At 36.4% G+C, this 17,821-nt stretch overlaps 1 protein-coding gene across 1 annotated transcript in view; it reads right to left on the bottom strand.

The window, feature by feature from the left end:
- Nucleotides 1-14,220, bottom strand: part of CEP85L (centrosomal protein 85 like) — a 129,745-nt gene extending 115,525 nt beyond the window's left edge. Inside the window, 1 exon segment of the mRNA XM_032215803.1 lies at nt 13,854-14,220. Coding sequence (XP_032071694.1) covers nt 13,854-13,905 — 52 coding nt within the window. The 5' untranslated portion in view covers nt 13,906-14,220.
- Nucleotides 14,221-17,821: the final 3,601 nt, after the last annotated feature.

A 17,821-nucleotide genomic window follows, 5' to 3' on the forward strand; every position in this document is an offset into this window, starting at 1 on the left:
AAAGAGTGAATCCATTCATAAAACCATCTTATCTGTACAAAATACATAGATTAGCTCCTACATAAGATACCAACCACTATTGCCAGGTGTAGAGTTGGAGGCAATCCAGACTCAGGTATCATATGATATGTACAGGGGCCTCAACCTGTGCAAAAGAAATTCCTGTCACATCAAACTGGAGAACTAGGGTCCCCACAGATAGTATAGTACTGTTAGCGTGGGCTCTCATTTATTTTATTTTGCAGGCCACCATCAATAACATGAGATATGTAGAAATATGTATACCATATGAAAGGGGGAGGGAGATAGGCAGAACTATGGCGAACCTTTTGTTTCTGCCTTTTACCTTTGGAAACAGAAGAATTGTGACATTTGTTGCTCATATTAATACAAGTCAACTTGAAATACCTCCTATTACTATGATGTATTGGAAGATTTCTTCTAAAATATATGTTTTTCTATCTATGTCTACGTTAAACAAGCAACAGAACATTACACACTCTCTACTTCAGGCTCAATGCTAACCATTTGTTAAACTTTCCATTCCCATTCATGCCTTATTTTCATCATATACCACTCGTACCAAATTCAAACCAGCCACCATTTGTATACTCATCCAAAACATTACAGGTAGTCCTCAACTTACAACCACAATTGAGCCCAAAATTTATATTGCTATGCTGTTAAGTGAGTTTTGTCCAATTTTATGACCTATCTTGCCACAGTTGTTAAGTGTATCATTGCAGTGGTTAAGTTAGTAACATGTTTGCTAAGTGAATCTGGCTTCCCCAATGACTTTGCCTGTTAGAAGATTACAAAAGGTGATAATGTGACCCTGGGACACTCAACCATCATAATTGAGTTAGTTGTCAAATGTTTAAATTTTGATCACGTAACTATGGGGATATGGCAGCTGTTGTAAGTATGAAAAATTGTCATAAGTCACTTTTTTCAGTGCCACTGTAACTTTCAACAGTCAGTAAATCAACTATTGTAAATAGAGGACTACCTATACATAATTCTATTCATTTTATACCTTTTCTTTAATCAGCAAATACAGTTTGTAATAGGGGTGTAATTAATGGGTTTTTCTAATCAGACACAGTTGCAGACTTCACATGTATTAAATAAATCACATAATTTATTTAACAAATCACATGAGTCCATAAGTCACATCCATATTTTAACATTTCACCAATTACACTGCTTGTACTGCAACTATGTTACTTCAACATTTTCACAGCATTTATGTCTTCCTTTCCATCCCTTTTCATAGATGTTAACATTCATTGTATTAATTTCAATCTGACTCTTCAACATATCTCCTTCACTCCCACACAAAACTCTAAAATATACTTTCCTGTATTCTCTTGATGAAGTTTCCTCCCAAATTATTCTATCGCTTTCATTTTTAGTTCCACTCACTCTACTGGAGGCTCTTTGCTAAACTCTCTTCACCTATTTCCAAAACAAATATTTCTCCTATTACAATTTCTCTACAATTCTCTGATTTCGTTAATCTTAAACTATTTTGTCCTTTGACATTATTCAGACCTATTCTTCTATGTATGTCTATGTGTGCATGTATGTTGCATGGGTTTGTATATAAAATACAATAACCTTTTGTCATCCTTGATTTTTGACCAACAATTCTCTTTTATGTGTATTTTTTCCTACCACTAGCTTTTTAAACTTCACTCCAGAAAGTAACTTTTGTCCTGCCCTTACTTTTTCATAGTTCTCATTAGCTTAATGCCACACACATCTGCAGCACTTTGTAATCTAAATATTTTATTTTATTTCAAACAACTTCCACATCACCTTTTCTTACTCCCACTTTCCATCATCCTTTTGGCAAATGAATGTATCTTGCTAAGATTTTTATTTTCAGCTATAATGAAGTCTCAGAAAAATGCCTCTTCAATTTAAAAAGTTGCTGACAAGCACTATTTTGCCTTCAAATTCAAGCCACTTTATAACTCCATCTGATATTCACATCCAATTTTCACTTATGCATGTACTGATTTAAAACTCATAGCCTTGAGAACAAAGAAACATATTATGTAATTTAAATTCACCTTTCTAACAATTTCCTCAATTTTTAATTTCAAGTTCACAATAATACAACATAGAATTGTTTCAGTTATGATGGCTCTTCCAAACTTTTCCAATAAACTGGCCTTAAATAACATACAAGAAATAAAGACTTGTTCTTAGAAAAACTATAATCTAACAACTAAAGTCTTTCTTACATCTGTACTCTATCATGTATTTTATAAGCATATATCAATGAACACCTCCTGTAGCACCTGTTAGGTTTCTTTTCCTTCTTATTCTAACTTTAAAAAAAGATTGGAATACGATAGAAGGCAAAGACTCAACCATGTTCTTTTGCTTCTCAGATTATTTCTGGTTCCTATCCCATAAGAACTCTAGAGATGTTAAAATGACAGGTGGTTGGATCCCTTCACTTCTCTTTGAAATGTTCACAGCTAACAAATAAGCAAAAAAATGAACCTTTTTAATAATTTCTTAGGTTATGACAAAATCGTCTACACACAATGTTTTAAATTTATATAACTATAATTTAAAATGAAAATAGTTTAAATGTAATGACTTTATAAGAAATCACCTTATGCTTGGTAATTCAATATTTCTTAAATTGTGTCCCAAAAAATATCAGTATTCCGCAACAATTTGGTATTGTTCCAAATGGGCACCTTCAAAAATAGTATAAGTATTACTATTTGTTCTTCTGACTTCATTTTCATGAAAGTGGATTTTTTTTTGTACTCAGAACAAAGAAATCCAAATATTGACAGAATGAACAATTCTGTTATACTGTTACTTAACAGATAAAAGATTTATAATCTTTCAAAAATAAATAAATATTGAAGTAGGATTAAAAAAAATAAACTTTTTAAACAAATTTCATTCCAAAAATTGAAGCATGCCTTTTTATGCAAGCTCATACCTATTTTGTATAATTTATTATTTTACCTCAATTTATATAAAGAAGCAGTTATGTGTGCTCTACAAAAAAAGATTGATGTTTGTAATTTAAACTTGAAAAACATTAATTTAGAACAAAAAAAGGAGTACTAGCAAAAACTCTTTGTAGATACAGAAAATGTGACCCATATGACCTACCCAATAGCCATGGCTGCTGAGTGTAAAAGGAACTGTACATCTGTACATTATAAGAATGCTAGGATGAGGAAGAGTGTTATTATCACTGGTATGTGAAGTATGTCTTTTTATTATACTACATATAATCTACCTTAGCTTAAAACAGAAAACAAATTTAAATACCTTCAGTATTACAGTCTTCTGATACCTTTTGAAGAACAGTCACTATTACTCCCATTTTACAATTAGGAACCTGAAGCTGCAAGATAGTGATTCTTTTAGGGCCACCATGCTCAGCCATAGACTTAACAGGGAACTGAACCCTATGTTCCAGGGTTCTGAAACAAAAATAACATTAACAATGTGATGATCTCTTTTTTGCTGCATACATAAATACTTTTTCTATTGGCATAAAACATTACCATTAAAAAAAGAAATTTTGCAACATTCAATCAAAGAGTTACATGAATAACAAAACTATTATTCACAAAAACTAATCAATTGTGTTTGTCTTAGCTTGATTTTTAAATGGAAAAATCCAATCAGATCTGGCAGCACAGTTAGCAAAAAATTACTGGGTTCTCAAACTAGGGGGAAAATAGTGTAAGGGAAATTCAACACAAAGTGCATATCTTTCATAAACTACAGTATGTGAGGACGTGTGTGTGTGTGTGTTTCACTTTTCTTTTCAGCCATTTCTAATCAATTTAGAGCAGTGGTTCTCAACCTTCCCAATGCCATGCTCCTTTAATACAGTTCCTCATGTTGTGGTGACCTCCAACCATAAAATTGGTGTCTTGTTTCCTAAGACCATTGAAAATATGTGTTTTCCGATGGTCTTAGAATGGACCCAAAAGGGTCCCGACCCACAGGTTGAGAACCAATGATTTAGAGAGTCATTTAACATGAAAATGTGTATCTATTGTTGTAAAAAAAAATCTCCAACTTTACTCTTTGCATATTTTTTCCAGTTGAGCCACACTTTTGAAAAGTATTTTCCACTCTATGTGTTTCTCTGCATACTTTCCCCTAATATATAAATTCCCTCATAAACAGGTACTATTTTTTGAGTTGCAAAATACACTGCAAACTTCTAAAAAGGGGGGGGGGAGGGCTCACAGACAATTTTCATTATCATTAAAAGAACCAGGAGGATAAATCAATCAGGATATGAAAATCACTTAAAGCAAGCTAAAGTTGTTTCGGATCTTTTTCTGAATTTCTTTCTGTCCCCATCTCATGTGGAACTATCAGTTGTTGTAGACTTAGTATGGCCAATATGAGCATTTGGTAGCTAGCTCTAATTCTGTGCTATTTGATTCACAGGATTATACTGGTTTCCAAGTCAGTGATAGTCCACTTCTAAGGATCAATTAATTCTAGTGTATTATTTCTTAACAAATCAATGAAATCTGAAATATAGTTTTCACTGTTATTACAGTTGATTTTAAAACTACAAATCAATCCTCTATAAAAGTAGACAACAAACTGGCAAGACAGTTTGTGAAAATACAAATGTATTAAAAGCCTACATATAATTATGTGGAAGGAAATCACTGAACTTAACTTATTCTGCTCAAGAAGAAAAGGTTAACAGGAAAATATAGGAAGTGGTTGAACACAGAATATTAGCCTTTGATAAAAATGAAGTGACAAAAGTGCTATTGAAATGTTCATTAGGATGGTTTGTAGTAAAGGACACCACTGGAATTAAAATATAAGCTCCTATGCTTACATGTTTGACTCCTGAACCTCAGGTTACAAACCAAAGATAGGATTCTAAAGTTATGTGGAAGACAGAACAGTTGACACTGGAGACAAGTGCAGAAGCAGCCTTCCTCCTATTATAGACTATTGGTAACAAATGGGATTTTCTTCAACAATGGGTATGAGACATCTGCTCCCATATACAATAAATAAATGGATTCCCAAGCAATTAGATATATTTCTTATCATTTTAAACTGGATTGCATACGCAGAAGTGATACAAGGGAGAAGCATTTCAAACTGTATAGGTTGTATTTAATAAATAAACTACTTAAATCATGTCCAATATGATATGATTTGGAGCAAGCATTAGCTTCCAGGACCATAACCATGACGGTGACAGGTAATTTAGAAGTTCCATATTGAATAATAAATTTATTTATTACTGATTCATAACAACACTGATTTCATTTTATAATATTTTACAAGATTTATTTATAATCTCTACTTTATATAATTCTTATATGTAAATGGCAGAAAAATTTTGACCTTGGATATTCAACTTCCTCTTACTGAAAATGAAAGAAAGTAATGAAGGTCATAACTGAACATTAACAATGGTTAAATATTAGCTGATTTCTTATTCCCTCCTCTCTGGTAAGTTCTTAAAACATCATGTTCCGTATTAGATTGTCTATTTTGAGGTTTATTTTCTTATTTGCTTGTACCTTATGCAATTTTACACCTGCATTCTAGATTTTGTTTCTGCTAAACTATGGCAAATGTGAAACAGTGTAACACAATAGGTTCAAAACTAGACATATTTTGTGTGCACCTCTGCTGCACTGTAATTTCAACCTAATACTGAACATTCTACCAATAACAGTGCTACTATAAAGAATTAAAAGCTCACTATCAATTTCTGTTCTTGCAAGGACACATCAGCATTCTTACAAGCCAGCATCACCACTGCATTTGCATCTCCATCATATCCTCATCCCCCGCATCCATTCCACCTTCATAAAACAATGAGGGCTCTAGTTATACTATCCAGGTGTCATCATCTATAAAGTACATATTCAGCAGTTTTGTTTTAAATACAGTCATCCAATCCACAAAACCCCCAAAAGCTCATAACAGATTGTGAACTCACCCTACTATTGAAATTTACATTATGACATTGTCAGTGAGGTTACCACTTTCATTACAAATTACCTTTTGCTAAGAAATGTTATTGTTCAAGAAACAGCAATTATTAGATATTACTAAGGAACAGATAGACTAGTAGGAAACACTGATTGATAAAAATGATATTATTTCTGGGAAATTTTGTGTCAAGGATATCTTTTGGTGGCTAGCAGCTGTACCTGAAACACATAGTACTCCTCATGTTTGAAAAAAAAGGCATGTCCCTCATCCCTATCATTTCATGTATTATAGCAGATTGGTTCAAAGGAAGATTACTGAATTGTTTCATATCTAAGTTTTTTCCTTAAATAAAAGTCTTTTAAAATCAATCACATCTACTGCCTTTTATGAAGAGCCACTAACTTAAATACATTATTACTTGGATGATAAAAATGTGGATTGGCTTTCACTACAGGAATGAATAGCAAATTAATGCTCAGCAAAAACAACCCTGTATTATGAAAGCTAAGAAAGATGACAAAAATATAATTTCACTGTGGCATTTCTCACTTGAGGCAAAAATGACCACAAATGGCACCAGTGCTCAGAAAGCTGGAAGGAAAGAGAAAAAGAACACAAGTAAAGGCAAAGTGAATGGACTCAGTTAAGTAGCAAGTGATTCATCGTGGCACGACATAACCGCGAACGTCAAAAGCGCGCCGACAACAGTGTGCCGACAGAAGCGCGATTTAACTTAAGGTAAGGTTTAGGGTTAGGTTTAGGATTAGGTTTAGGGTTAGGTTTAGGGTTAGGTTTAGGATTAAGGTTTAGGGTTAGGTTTAGGGTTAGGGTTAGGTTTAGGGTTAGGTTTAGGGTTAGGTTTAGGGTTCTGTCGGCGCGCTGTTGTCGGCGCGCTGTTGTCACGCGGTTTTGACGGTGCGGTTTTGTCACTGCGCTTTAGTCACACACGCTTTAGTCTACTGCGGTTTTGTGGTGGAACCGTGATTCATTGGAAGACCTGAGGGATCACGTTAGGGATAATGCATGGATTCAATAATTAATCAACAACAACAATCAACAACAATAGATATAATCCGTCAAAAATCAACACTACTATATTATTGGAAGTAATTTTCCTACAAAGGCCAGCTGAAATATTTTAAACAAGTATACATTTCCCTCCCATAAACATATGTATTCATTATTTTCTATTCTTTGCTTAAATGATGCAGCAAGCTTTTAAATAGTCATGTTTTTCTCATTCAAGTTGAAGGCTTTGTAAAACTTGCTTCAGATTAAAAACATTGTAGTATTCATATTTTTAAAAATGCAATTAAGCCACATTCTATGGAATAATACGTATGAAAATAAACATATAGTAGTCCTCCATCAAATAAAGTCAGCCCATTTTCAAAAAAGCCTCATTGTATGTATGCTTTCCTGAAAACTATTTTCAATCTCTATTGGGACTATAATGTTAATCAAGATAATTAAATTGGTATATGGCCCATCAAAAGCAGAAATACTACCCTTATTAAAAACAATCTTGTTATTTACAAACAACATCTTCTCTGCTGTATTGCTTCTCTGCACTCAAATAGCACAGAGTAGGAGCCTTTGGCTTCTAGAGAAAAGAAATAATTAAGGATTTTTAAAATAGCACAAGCAGAGAGCAGTTGTGTCATTCATGACTACTGATGTCATACGTAACTTGATAGTCACGCACCTCACACTACTATATCAGCCCTGCATGTTTAGTTGGGTAAAATGAAGATATTCTAAAATTTTCAAATGTTAGAAAAGCAACAGAAGCAATTTCATCTTGAAAAGACACCTGGGAATCTTGTTCAACACTACATTTATCATGTGAAAAAAAAATCATCTGAATCTGGAATGAATTGTGTAATGCTTCACACAGCCAATTCATATTGCTTCTCGGAGGATGGTCACATCTCTAAACAGTGAAATCTAAAATATAATGAAATAAAAGATGAGTACGTGTATTTAGGCTCACAAGTACCAAATTATCAATCAGTCTTATTTTCACAGCTACGGTACCATCTCTTTCATAAAAGTTCAGAAATGTTCTTCAAAAATTATGAGGAATCCCAATTAAAAACTGAGGAGAAATTCAAAAAAGGGCATGCTACTATATGTCATGACTTTTTAAAATATTTGGATAATATTATATCTCTGCCTAGCTTATCAGTGGATTCATACACTGTGCTCAGGGAGAAGATAGCACTTCATAAATATTTTTATTTTAATTAACAGCAGCCTGCAAATAGAGTCTGTGTTTAGACCAGTGATGGCGAACCTATGACACGCGTGTCAGTGCTGACACGCGTAGCCATTTGGGGTGACACGCACAGGATTTCATGCGATTCATCCTCGGCTCCTGCACGGCCGCCAAGGATGAAAGAATCTGTGCTGGAGGAACGGGGGGGCGGGATGTGTGATCTCCCCCGCCCACACTCACTTACTGTATCGCCGCCGCCCCTTTCTGAGCGCGGGGGCTGCTGGTAAGGCGTGCGTGCCATGCGCACACACATCATCAGCGCGGCGAGGGAGGACCCGCAGGAGAGGAGCGCGGGAACAGTGCACGCCTCTCTCCAGTCAGGCCAGCACAGAGAGTCTACTCCTGGGACTGTCGGTTACGACCGCACCACAGCAGGGAACAGCGGAGTGCCAACGGGAACTGTGAGCGCCATTAGCAGCAACTATAAATTGCGCAAAATTATGTTTTTGTCGAAGTGACACACAATGCGAGTTATGCTCGATTTTTTGCCGATTTTTGACACACACCAAAAAGGTTGCCCATCACTGGTTTAGACAGATCACCATTTGTACAATCAAGGCTACTCATTAAGCAATCTACAAATAGGATAAATTGGAATAAGTTTGGCTATAGTCAACACTTTAACAGATTTTTGGTGTGGGCAGCCATAATAAAATTAATTAATAATAATAATAATATGTTACATATTTCTTTACATAATTGTTACTGTCTCTGGTACTTACAAATATTGCTGAATCACAGAATAATGTAAAGAAGTTCAGCTGATAAGAATCTTTATACCATCATAGTTAAACTAATCTGATTGGTTGAAGCATTACAACAAACAGTAATTTGCACCAATCAAAGAGTAACACCATCAATAATGATAGACTCAGCAAGTAGCCTCTTTTATATCTCAGCAATTAAAATATTTTTGTGTGTATGTACTATATATGTATGTGTGTGTATGTATGTATGTGTGTACACACACAAACACACACACACATATGCAGGCCACATAATACCGAAAGAGCCGGGGAAGCATAAAACCATAGAGATAGGGAAATGGGTAGAGGTGCGCGCCAGCCACAGCCCTCGGCCTACGATTGCCACTGAGCCCAAAACCCCAAATCTCAAATCTGTTCCAATATCTCCAAAATTCTGGAGTGGAAGAAATCTGTTAGGATTCATTCTGCTGACACAAACTATGACACAAGAGCTATGGTGGCGCAGTGGTTAGAATGCAGTACTGCAGGCTACTTCTGCTGATCACTGGCTGCCAGCAGTTTGACAGTTCGAATTTCACCAGGCTCAAGACTGACTCAGCCTTCCATCCTTCCAAGGTGCTGGAAAAGGGAAGAAGTTTTTTTTCTTTTCCGACTGCCCTAGTCAATAAATGAGTCCCCACCACAAAAACAGACACAGCACCCAGAACAACACAGGACACCTTCACCAATCACCCTCACCAAACATCAATTCCATCAACGAATCAAGATGTGACAACACAGCCAACCAATCCGTTTAAAGCAACAAAGCCAACATTCCACACACACACACCTATATTTATAGAAAAACGGCAGCTCCGATCACACTTTGCTCGCACAAGCACGAAGCCAAAGGCACCAGCCTGAAGATGACAAGTGTGATCTCGTCGAAACGTCGCCAAGATACTGTCAATCATATATAAGATCTGTCAATCTATATATATATATGCAAACTGCACAGAATTTCTAGTTTTTACAATGAAAAACATCACTTCCTGTTAATTTTCCACTATCAATCCAATCAATCAATCCACTTTATTTCTCATTTCAGCATTTTCTAAACAAAATAAGAGGCAAACAATACTTAAATATAATAGAGAGAGAGGATGTGCATTTCTGTAACAGTGTGTTTTTCACAGACCTCTGTATCTCTTCATTTCAACATTATGTTCATGGAAAGACCTGCTAATTGCACTTACAAACTTTTATTGATTATCACCACTTGGTTGATGAATAAAAACTATGATACTTGATCTAATCTTTCATTTCTTGTATTTCATTAAAAGTTTATAAAATTGAATATCACTAAAATATTAAAATATGACCCAGTACTGTATAATTCTCAACTACTAGCCTGTACACTTGATTGCCAATTGTCAGACATGACTGGATTGGAGTGTAGAAAGTTGATAGTGTCCAGATCATAGATGCTATAGTCCCATGTTTTGGGCTATATGGTTTTCTATTTTCAATTAATTTATTTGGATCCAACATTTCTAAAATGCAAAACAGGCTTTCTTTTAAAGTGTAATTTTTCCCTATAGTATAAATACAATATTAAGCAACATAAACTACAAGAAATCAGTAATGTAAAACTAAATATACCTGACAAATTATTTATTTATTTATGATTTTTTTTAAAAATCCTGAGCCATGTTTCTAAGTAAACTTTTCAAACTTGTAAGAATATTAAAATAATATTCTATTTAAATCTACACAATAATAGATTTAAACAACTTTAAGAAATCAAATAAAAATTATATAAGATGTATTATATACAAAAATAATTCCTAATTCAATTAAAGGGAAGGTGAATAGATAAATCTTCAGAGTCCATCCAATAGTATAGTAAAGGTAAAGGTCAACTGAATAAAATTCTGCAAAAAGATGAATCAGGTTGCCTTTGGGAGGCTTGCATAGTGCAGAGAAATTATAATGAATTCTAAAAAAAATTCCACTTTAGAATGATAATATCCAGAATGACATAAAGAAGCATTTGTACGCAATCATTTCATGATATAGAAAATCACAATAACATTGATCCAAAGGACAAAATAGTGACAAAAAAGTGACAAGAACAAATAATTTAGAAACATTGATCTACAACAAATAGATTTTCACAGTATCCACAAAATGGTGGAAATGGTACAGGGGTTAAAATGCAAAGCTGAATATTGTAAATATGTTTTTAATCAGGATGTTTTTTGGGCGGGGGGGGGGGAAGGGGTTACTTTGGTACTGCATGTCAAATGCAAATGATTAGGATGTTTGCCAACCTTTTTGAGGGGAGAAACATACCTGTCTATATATATTTTATTGACAAATAACAGATCACGCTTGTCTCTGGGCAAGTTCCATTAAAATTAGGACATATACACACAATGCTTTTTGAGACTGATATATATATAACCGTAGCCTCTCTGAGGTGTATAGCTATGAGACAAAAATAAGCAAGAGGAAACTGTGCATGTTAGTTCTGCTTTTTTCTTGTCTTTCTGGCAGTTGTTACTACATAAATCTTGTGTGGAAACTTTTCTAAGTGGCCCTGTTTTCCACTCTTAATTTCAACATCATTGATTCTATCTTGAGCCACATCCTTTGATGATATATAACAGAGTGTTATGGCACTTGGAGGAAATAAACGGTGGGCCCTGAATGAAATACTTTTTTGGTGGTGGCGGGGAGGTTATTCTAATGTGATTAAACTTGGCTAGCAAAACGATTAGCATTTCTAATCCTGAGCCATGTTTCTAAGTAAACTTTTCAAACTTGTAAGAATATTAAAATAATATTCTATTTAAATCTACACAATAATAGATTTAAACAACTTTAAGAAATCAAATAAAAATTATATAAGATGTATTATATACAAAAATAATTCCTAATTCAATTAAAGGGAAGGTGAATAGATAAATCTTCAGAGTCCATCCAATAGTATAGTAAAGGTAAAGGTCAACTGAATAAAATTCTGCAAAAAGATGAATCAGGTTGCCTTTGGGAGGCTTGCATAGTGCAGAGAAATTATAATGAATTCTAAAAAAAATTCCACTTTAGAATGATAATATCCAGAATGACATAAAGAAGCATTTGTACGCAATCATTTCATGATATAGAAAATCACAATAACATTGATCCAAAGGACAAAATAGGTACAACAGTATATTCCACTTCAGTTGTTTTCAACTTTTTGTATAAGTGCCACCAATCACTCTGTCAAAGATATTGGGTTCTGCCATGAGGGAGGCAAAAAACCACTTTTTTCCAATGTTTACCAATATACGTTTTTAGGCATTGTGATTATTTTTTATTCATTTATAGTAAATTTAAAGATTTGATTAAACTTTTCATAATTTACTACGGTTTTCATCTGGACTACTTTTGTCCCAGCTATGACACATAATCACTGGAGTACCACTAACTTTAATGAAAACATTATTTAAATATATAATTGCATATTAACTTATAGTGAACCAGTCAAATTCTGCAGTTCATTTTTAAGGTTATGATTCTTTTGTAACCCAAATGTAAAATTAGTACTTTATCAATAAAACAAGTTCACTTGTTTCAACCAGGATTCTGGTTATTAATTAAAATATCAGAAAATGGAGGTAGTAAACAATTACATCTTTATGAGATATGATACTTGTTCTCCTCTATAACAGCTGACCCTTTCAAGTAACACATTCTATTCCTAAAAAGTACAGAACAGTACAGTAATTCATATCAAAAGAATTACCAAATAACTGTTATTTATCCTAAAAGCTGTGCAGGAAAGTACAGCTTGTTCTCAACCAGTGCAAACTAACTGTTCCATAGCAGTATCAACCTAGGGCATGACAGCAGAAACAAAGCACAATATATTCAACACAATGTTATCTTGGATGGTTTAATAAGACAGATCACTGGCTGTTTTGCTAACTGGAGATATTGATGTGTGAACCGGGCAGGACACACTGGGTAGGTACCTGTCCAAATGCTACAACTATACCACCTCCTGAGGGGTAATTCACTCAGCCCCATAATAGGGATGGAGTTTTGTTTCAGTCAACGGGATTTCAAGGTAAAGTCCTACCTACACCCAAAGTTGGCCTTACTTTCTGAAACAAGGACAGGAAACTTTCCTGCCTGACCAGCTAAGCACCAAGAGCGGAGCATACGTCATTTATTCCTTTTTTAACGCCAAATCCTCTCTTGTCTTCCAACTTATCTCCGGAAGCTTCCGAAAAGAGGGCAATTTGAGAAGGAGCCCAGTGACTTGGCGCTGGCTGTCACTTCTCAAATCAAGCTCTGCTCCCCAATCCCAGATTTAAAGAGGATTGTGGAGAAAAGCTCTAAATATAGCCCCGACTCTTACTTCTGCTATTGCTTTTTACAGCGTCAACCCCCTCTCTCCCTCCCTCCCTTCCTTCCTCCCCACCCGGGCTGGCTGCAATCCGCACGGCCGCGCAGATCGCCGTTGCCTCCACCGGGTGCCTAAGCGGCTCTTCCCTCTCCGCAATTCTCCCGTCGCCCTGCTCCTTCTCGAGCCTGATGGCGACGCGCGTTAACATAACAAACTCTTTCGGACCCGGGAACCAAGCAGGGAGACCCGGGAGCGAGGCTGGCAGGACAAGGTGGAAAGCCGGGACGAGCAAGGAGAGAACGCAGCCCAGAATCCGGAGCGGCGAGTCTTCTTCCCAAAACCCAATTCGGGGTCGCGTTCTCTCTCTATCTCTCTCCCGTTTGTTCCACCGCCTATTGCCCCGACACGCCGGCCGGGCACCGAGCTGGACCAGCTGACGCCCCTAAGCTGACGCCGTGTGCCCCGCCGCGCCACGCGCAAGTTGGCCCGCTTTCCCTCGCCTTACCTATCCGGTAGTCCCCGTTTTGCCCGATCTCGGAGAGAAGCCTCCCCCACATGGTGCTAGTAACCGCCTCCGCTGCCGCGGGGAAAGCGAGGGGCGACGGCAAAGCGAAGCGGAGCGTGAGTCCCCCCCCGCGTCGCGACGCCGGAGGACGCGCGGCCTGGACGTTAGGAGGAGGGTTGGTCACTGCTGGGCGTTTGCTCCTCCTGCGGCCGTAGTTGCCTTTCGCGCTTCGCAGCCCGCCTTCGGCCTGAGGCAAGCTGCGGCCATGGTCGCTTTGCTCCGAGGCCGGCCGCAGCAGCAGCAGCAGCGAGGACAAAACTCCCTTTCTTTAGCTGCGGCTGCCCTGGCTGCGGCGCCGCTTCTCTGCTCTTTCCTCCGCCTCCCCCTTGCTTGGTGCCGGGCGGAGATAGAGGCGGGAACTCAGCAGCAGATGCTGCTGCTCCTCCGGAGAGGAAGGAGAAGGAGCTGAGACAGCGGGATGCGCGGAGAGAAGGGGGTGGCGTGGCAGCCGAGTCACGCCGCCCTCTTGTCCGCGAGCGGCGTGGGGGGTAACTAGAGAACCGGGGCGGGGGGGGGGGGGAGAAGAGAAGCGCTGCTGCGAAGGGAATGTGCCCCTGACCACTTGCAGAAGGGCCAAAGCCATTTATCCCTTTCCGGCAGTGGGGGAAAATAATACTCAAAAAACAAACAAACTAATGCTAAGGGAGATTTTCAGCAATAACTTTCCACTTTCCACCACACGAACAGTGTACCAATAAGGGAATTGTTTTTTTTTTTTTTTGAAAGCATCCTCTGTGGATAAAGGAAGATTTGTGAAATGCTAATCGTTTTGCTAGCCAAGTTTAATCACATTAGAATAACCTCCCCGCCACCACCAAAAAAGTATTTCATTCAGGGCCCACCGTTTATTTCCTCCAAGTGCCATAACACTCTGTTATATATCATCAAAGGATGTGGCTCAAGATAGAATCAATGATGTTGAAATTAAGAGTGGAAAACAGGGCCACTTAGAAAAGTTTCCACACAAGATTTATGTAGTAACAACTGCCAGAAAGACAAGAAAAAAGCAGAACTAACATGCACAGTTTCCTCTTGCTTATTTTTGTCTCATAGCTATACACCTCAGAGAGGCTACGGTTATATATATATCAGTCTCAAAAAGCATTGTGTGTATATGTCCTAATTTTAATGGAACTTGCCCAGAGACAAGCGTGATCTGTTATTTGTCAATAAAATATATATAGACAGGTATGTTTCTCCCCTCAAAAAGGTTGGCAAACATCCTAATCATTTGCATTTGACATGCAGTACCAAAGTAACCCCTTCCCCCCCCCCCCCGCCCAAAAAACATCCTGATTAAAAACATATTTACAATATTCAGCTTTGCATTTTAACCCCTGTACCATTTCCACCATTTTGTGGATACTGTGAAAATCTATTTGTTGTAGATCAATGTTTCTAAATTATTTGTTCTTGTCACTTTTTTGTCCTTCCCACTTTTAAAAATTATGGAGGACTGTGGTGATTTGCTTAACCACAGCAAAAGTCATAAACTTGGGTGTAACTCCCTTAACAACCAGATCACTTAGGTGTGGAAGTTACTGTCCCAATTGTGGTTGCAACTTGAGGACTACCTGTACAGGTATTCCTCAGCTTCTTACAGTTCATTTAATGATCATTTGAAGTTACAATAGCACTGAAAAAAATGTCTTATGTCCATTTTTCACATGACTGTTGCAGCATTTCGTGGGTTATATTATCAAAATTTAGACACTTGGCAATTGACACACATTTATGATGGTTGCAGACTCTTGGGATCATACAATCAACAATCAAGTAAAGTCAATGGGGAAGACAGATTCACTTAACTTCCATGCTGCTAACTTAACAACTGCAGTGATTCATTTAAAAACTGTGGCAAGAAAGATTACAAAATGGGGCAAAACTCACTTAACAAATGTCTCAGCAACAAAAATGTTGGGCTCAATTGTGGTTGTAAATCGACTACTACCTGGATAGCATCTGATTGGATGGACAGAATTTGGATCCAAATACAGTGGAACTCTTGTATCGCTGGAAACAATTATATCCGAAAAAGGCAACTCTAACAGGGTCAGGTAGGGCTAAATAGTTGGATCAGAGACTTGGCACTATCAGATGCAGTACCAGAAGATAATTTTTAACAAATATGTGTATTTAAATATTGATCTAGCAGGAATCTTGCTATTCTCATTTTAAATAAACTTGTCAGATCACACTCCCAATTATTCCAGGGATGTGGAAATAGATAGACAATTCACTAGGTGAAAATGTTTAATTTCTCATTTGTTAATAGCATGAAAGAAATTCCGTGAAATCAATTGTGAAATAACATTTGGAGGAGTAATAATATGGCTCACATCTCAGCCTTTCTCATCTGCTTTTTCATATCTACCAATCACACTTTATATACTCCATATAATATTTGAAGCAAACACTTTTAATAGGACTTTTGTAGCTGGCTTTTGTTCAATTTCATGTGTTAAGTGTATAGGAAACTAACTTAAGAAATTCAAACTTAGCTGATAGGACCAAAGGCTTATCTAATCTAGGCTTCTACTTCATTAGTAGCCAAAAAGATGTTTAAACTAAGTAAGTATGGAGACAGGATCTGCAAAAGTATCTCAGAGCTTCCAGTTCTAATTGTTACTAAGATATATATTTTGGCAGAGTTGATCCAATGCAGTAATAATATGGTTTTTCAGATTTTGGTTCATTATGAAGTGTGAAGCTACCTGTGTCCACCAGTCTATTATTCAACAAACTGTTCAAAACAAGATTATTGTGTCATATGATTTTCAGGTGAACTGTAGTCATCATGTCTAAACTAGCAGCCACAAAACCATAAATAAGATGGAAAGGTCTCCATATACGCCAATAGTCTGGTAGAAAAGAAAGACAGTCGAAATACTCTTTTTTGTCATCACAGATATAATTTTATTAAATTACAACATATTTGTCCCTGATTCATTAACTGCTTGTCTAAGTAGAACATTTTCAGATGAAATCTGGCTTGTGCTTTTTGGCAATTGACAGCATCAAATCCACATGTACTTCCTTTTATTTAATTTTAGTAATTTAAACAATCAATAAATATTTATAATATAATTTTTAAAGTATAAGAAAGTGGGCATAAGAATGGAAAGGATATGTCACTTGCTCCTAAAGATAAAATTACCATTATTGCTAATATTTTTACAAAACAACAAAATATAAATAAATATAATAAGTAGGAACTGACAGCAGCAATCCCTACAAACATCGATTCTGGAAATATTAAGGTTTAACCACTGGTTATGTGTGAACAAATCAGTGTTGCCTCTTAACAACAATTGAGTCTTAGCAACAATTGTCTAACAATAAGAGTCAGTATTGACTTAATAACAATTTATCATTTGTTATTCATATCTTATAATTTATGATCTGTGATTAATCACCTTGTTGTTTGTATGTATAATGGGAGCTTATGCCCCAGAGACAAATTCCTTGTGTATCCAATCACACTTGGCCAATAGAGAATATTCCTATTCCTAGATAGATTATCTACATGACAATCTGTCCTGGTTCTTTAGGACTTCTAGGAGTATATCATTGCCAATATAACTTAATTCATTCTCTTAGCCATTATCCTATTCTCTTTTCTTTTATCTTCCCCAGCATTAGAAATTTATCCAGAGAACAAATTTTCAAAAAATTTGTCCAAAGTATAATTTGAGCTTCATCATTTGTGATGGGGGCAATAAAGCTGGGTTTATTTGTTCAATAACTTTATTTTACCAAAATATTCTTGACATCATTTTATCATTAAATAAGTATTCTGATTTGTACAGTTCTCATAATGCTGTATTTTTCAAAACTTTCAGATACTTTCATTGAAATATTCATTGATGTGCCTTTGGTTTTTATTTTGTTTGACTTTGCAGATCCTT

Source organism: Thamnophis elegans, chromosome 4, assembly GCF_009769535.1.
Source record: "Thamnophis elegans isolate rThaEle1 chromosome 4, rThaEle1.pri, whole genome shotgun sequence".
Classification (NCBI taxonomy): domain Eukaryota; kingdom Metazoa; phylum Chordata; class Lepidosauria; order Squamata; family Colubridae; genus Thamnophis; species Thamnophis elegans.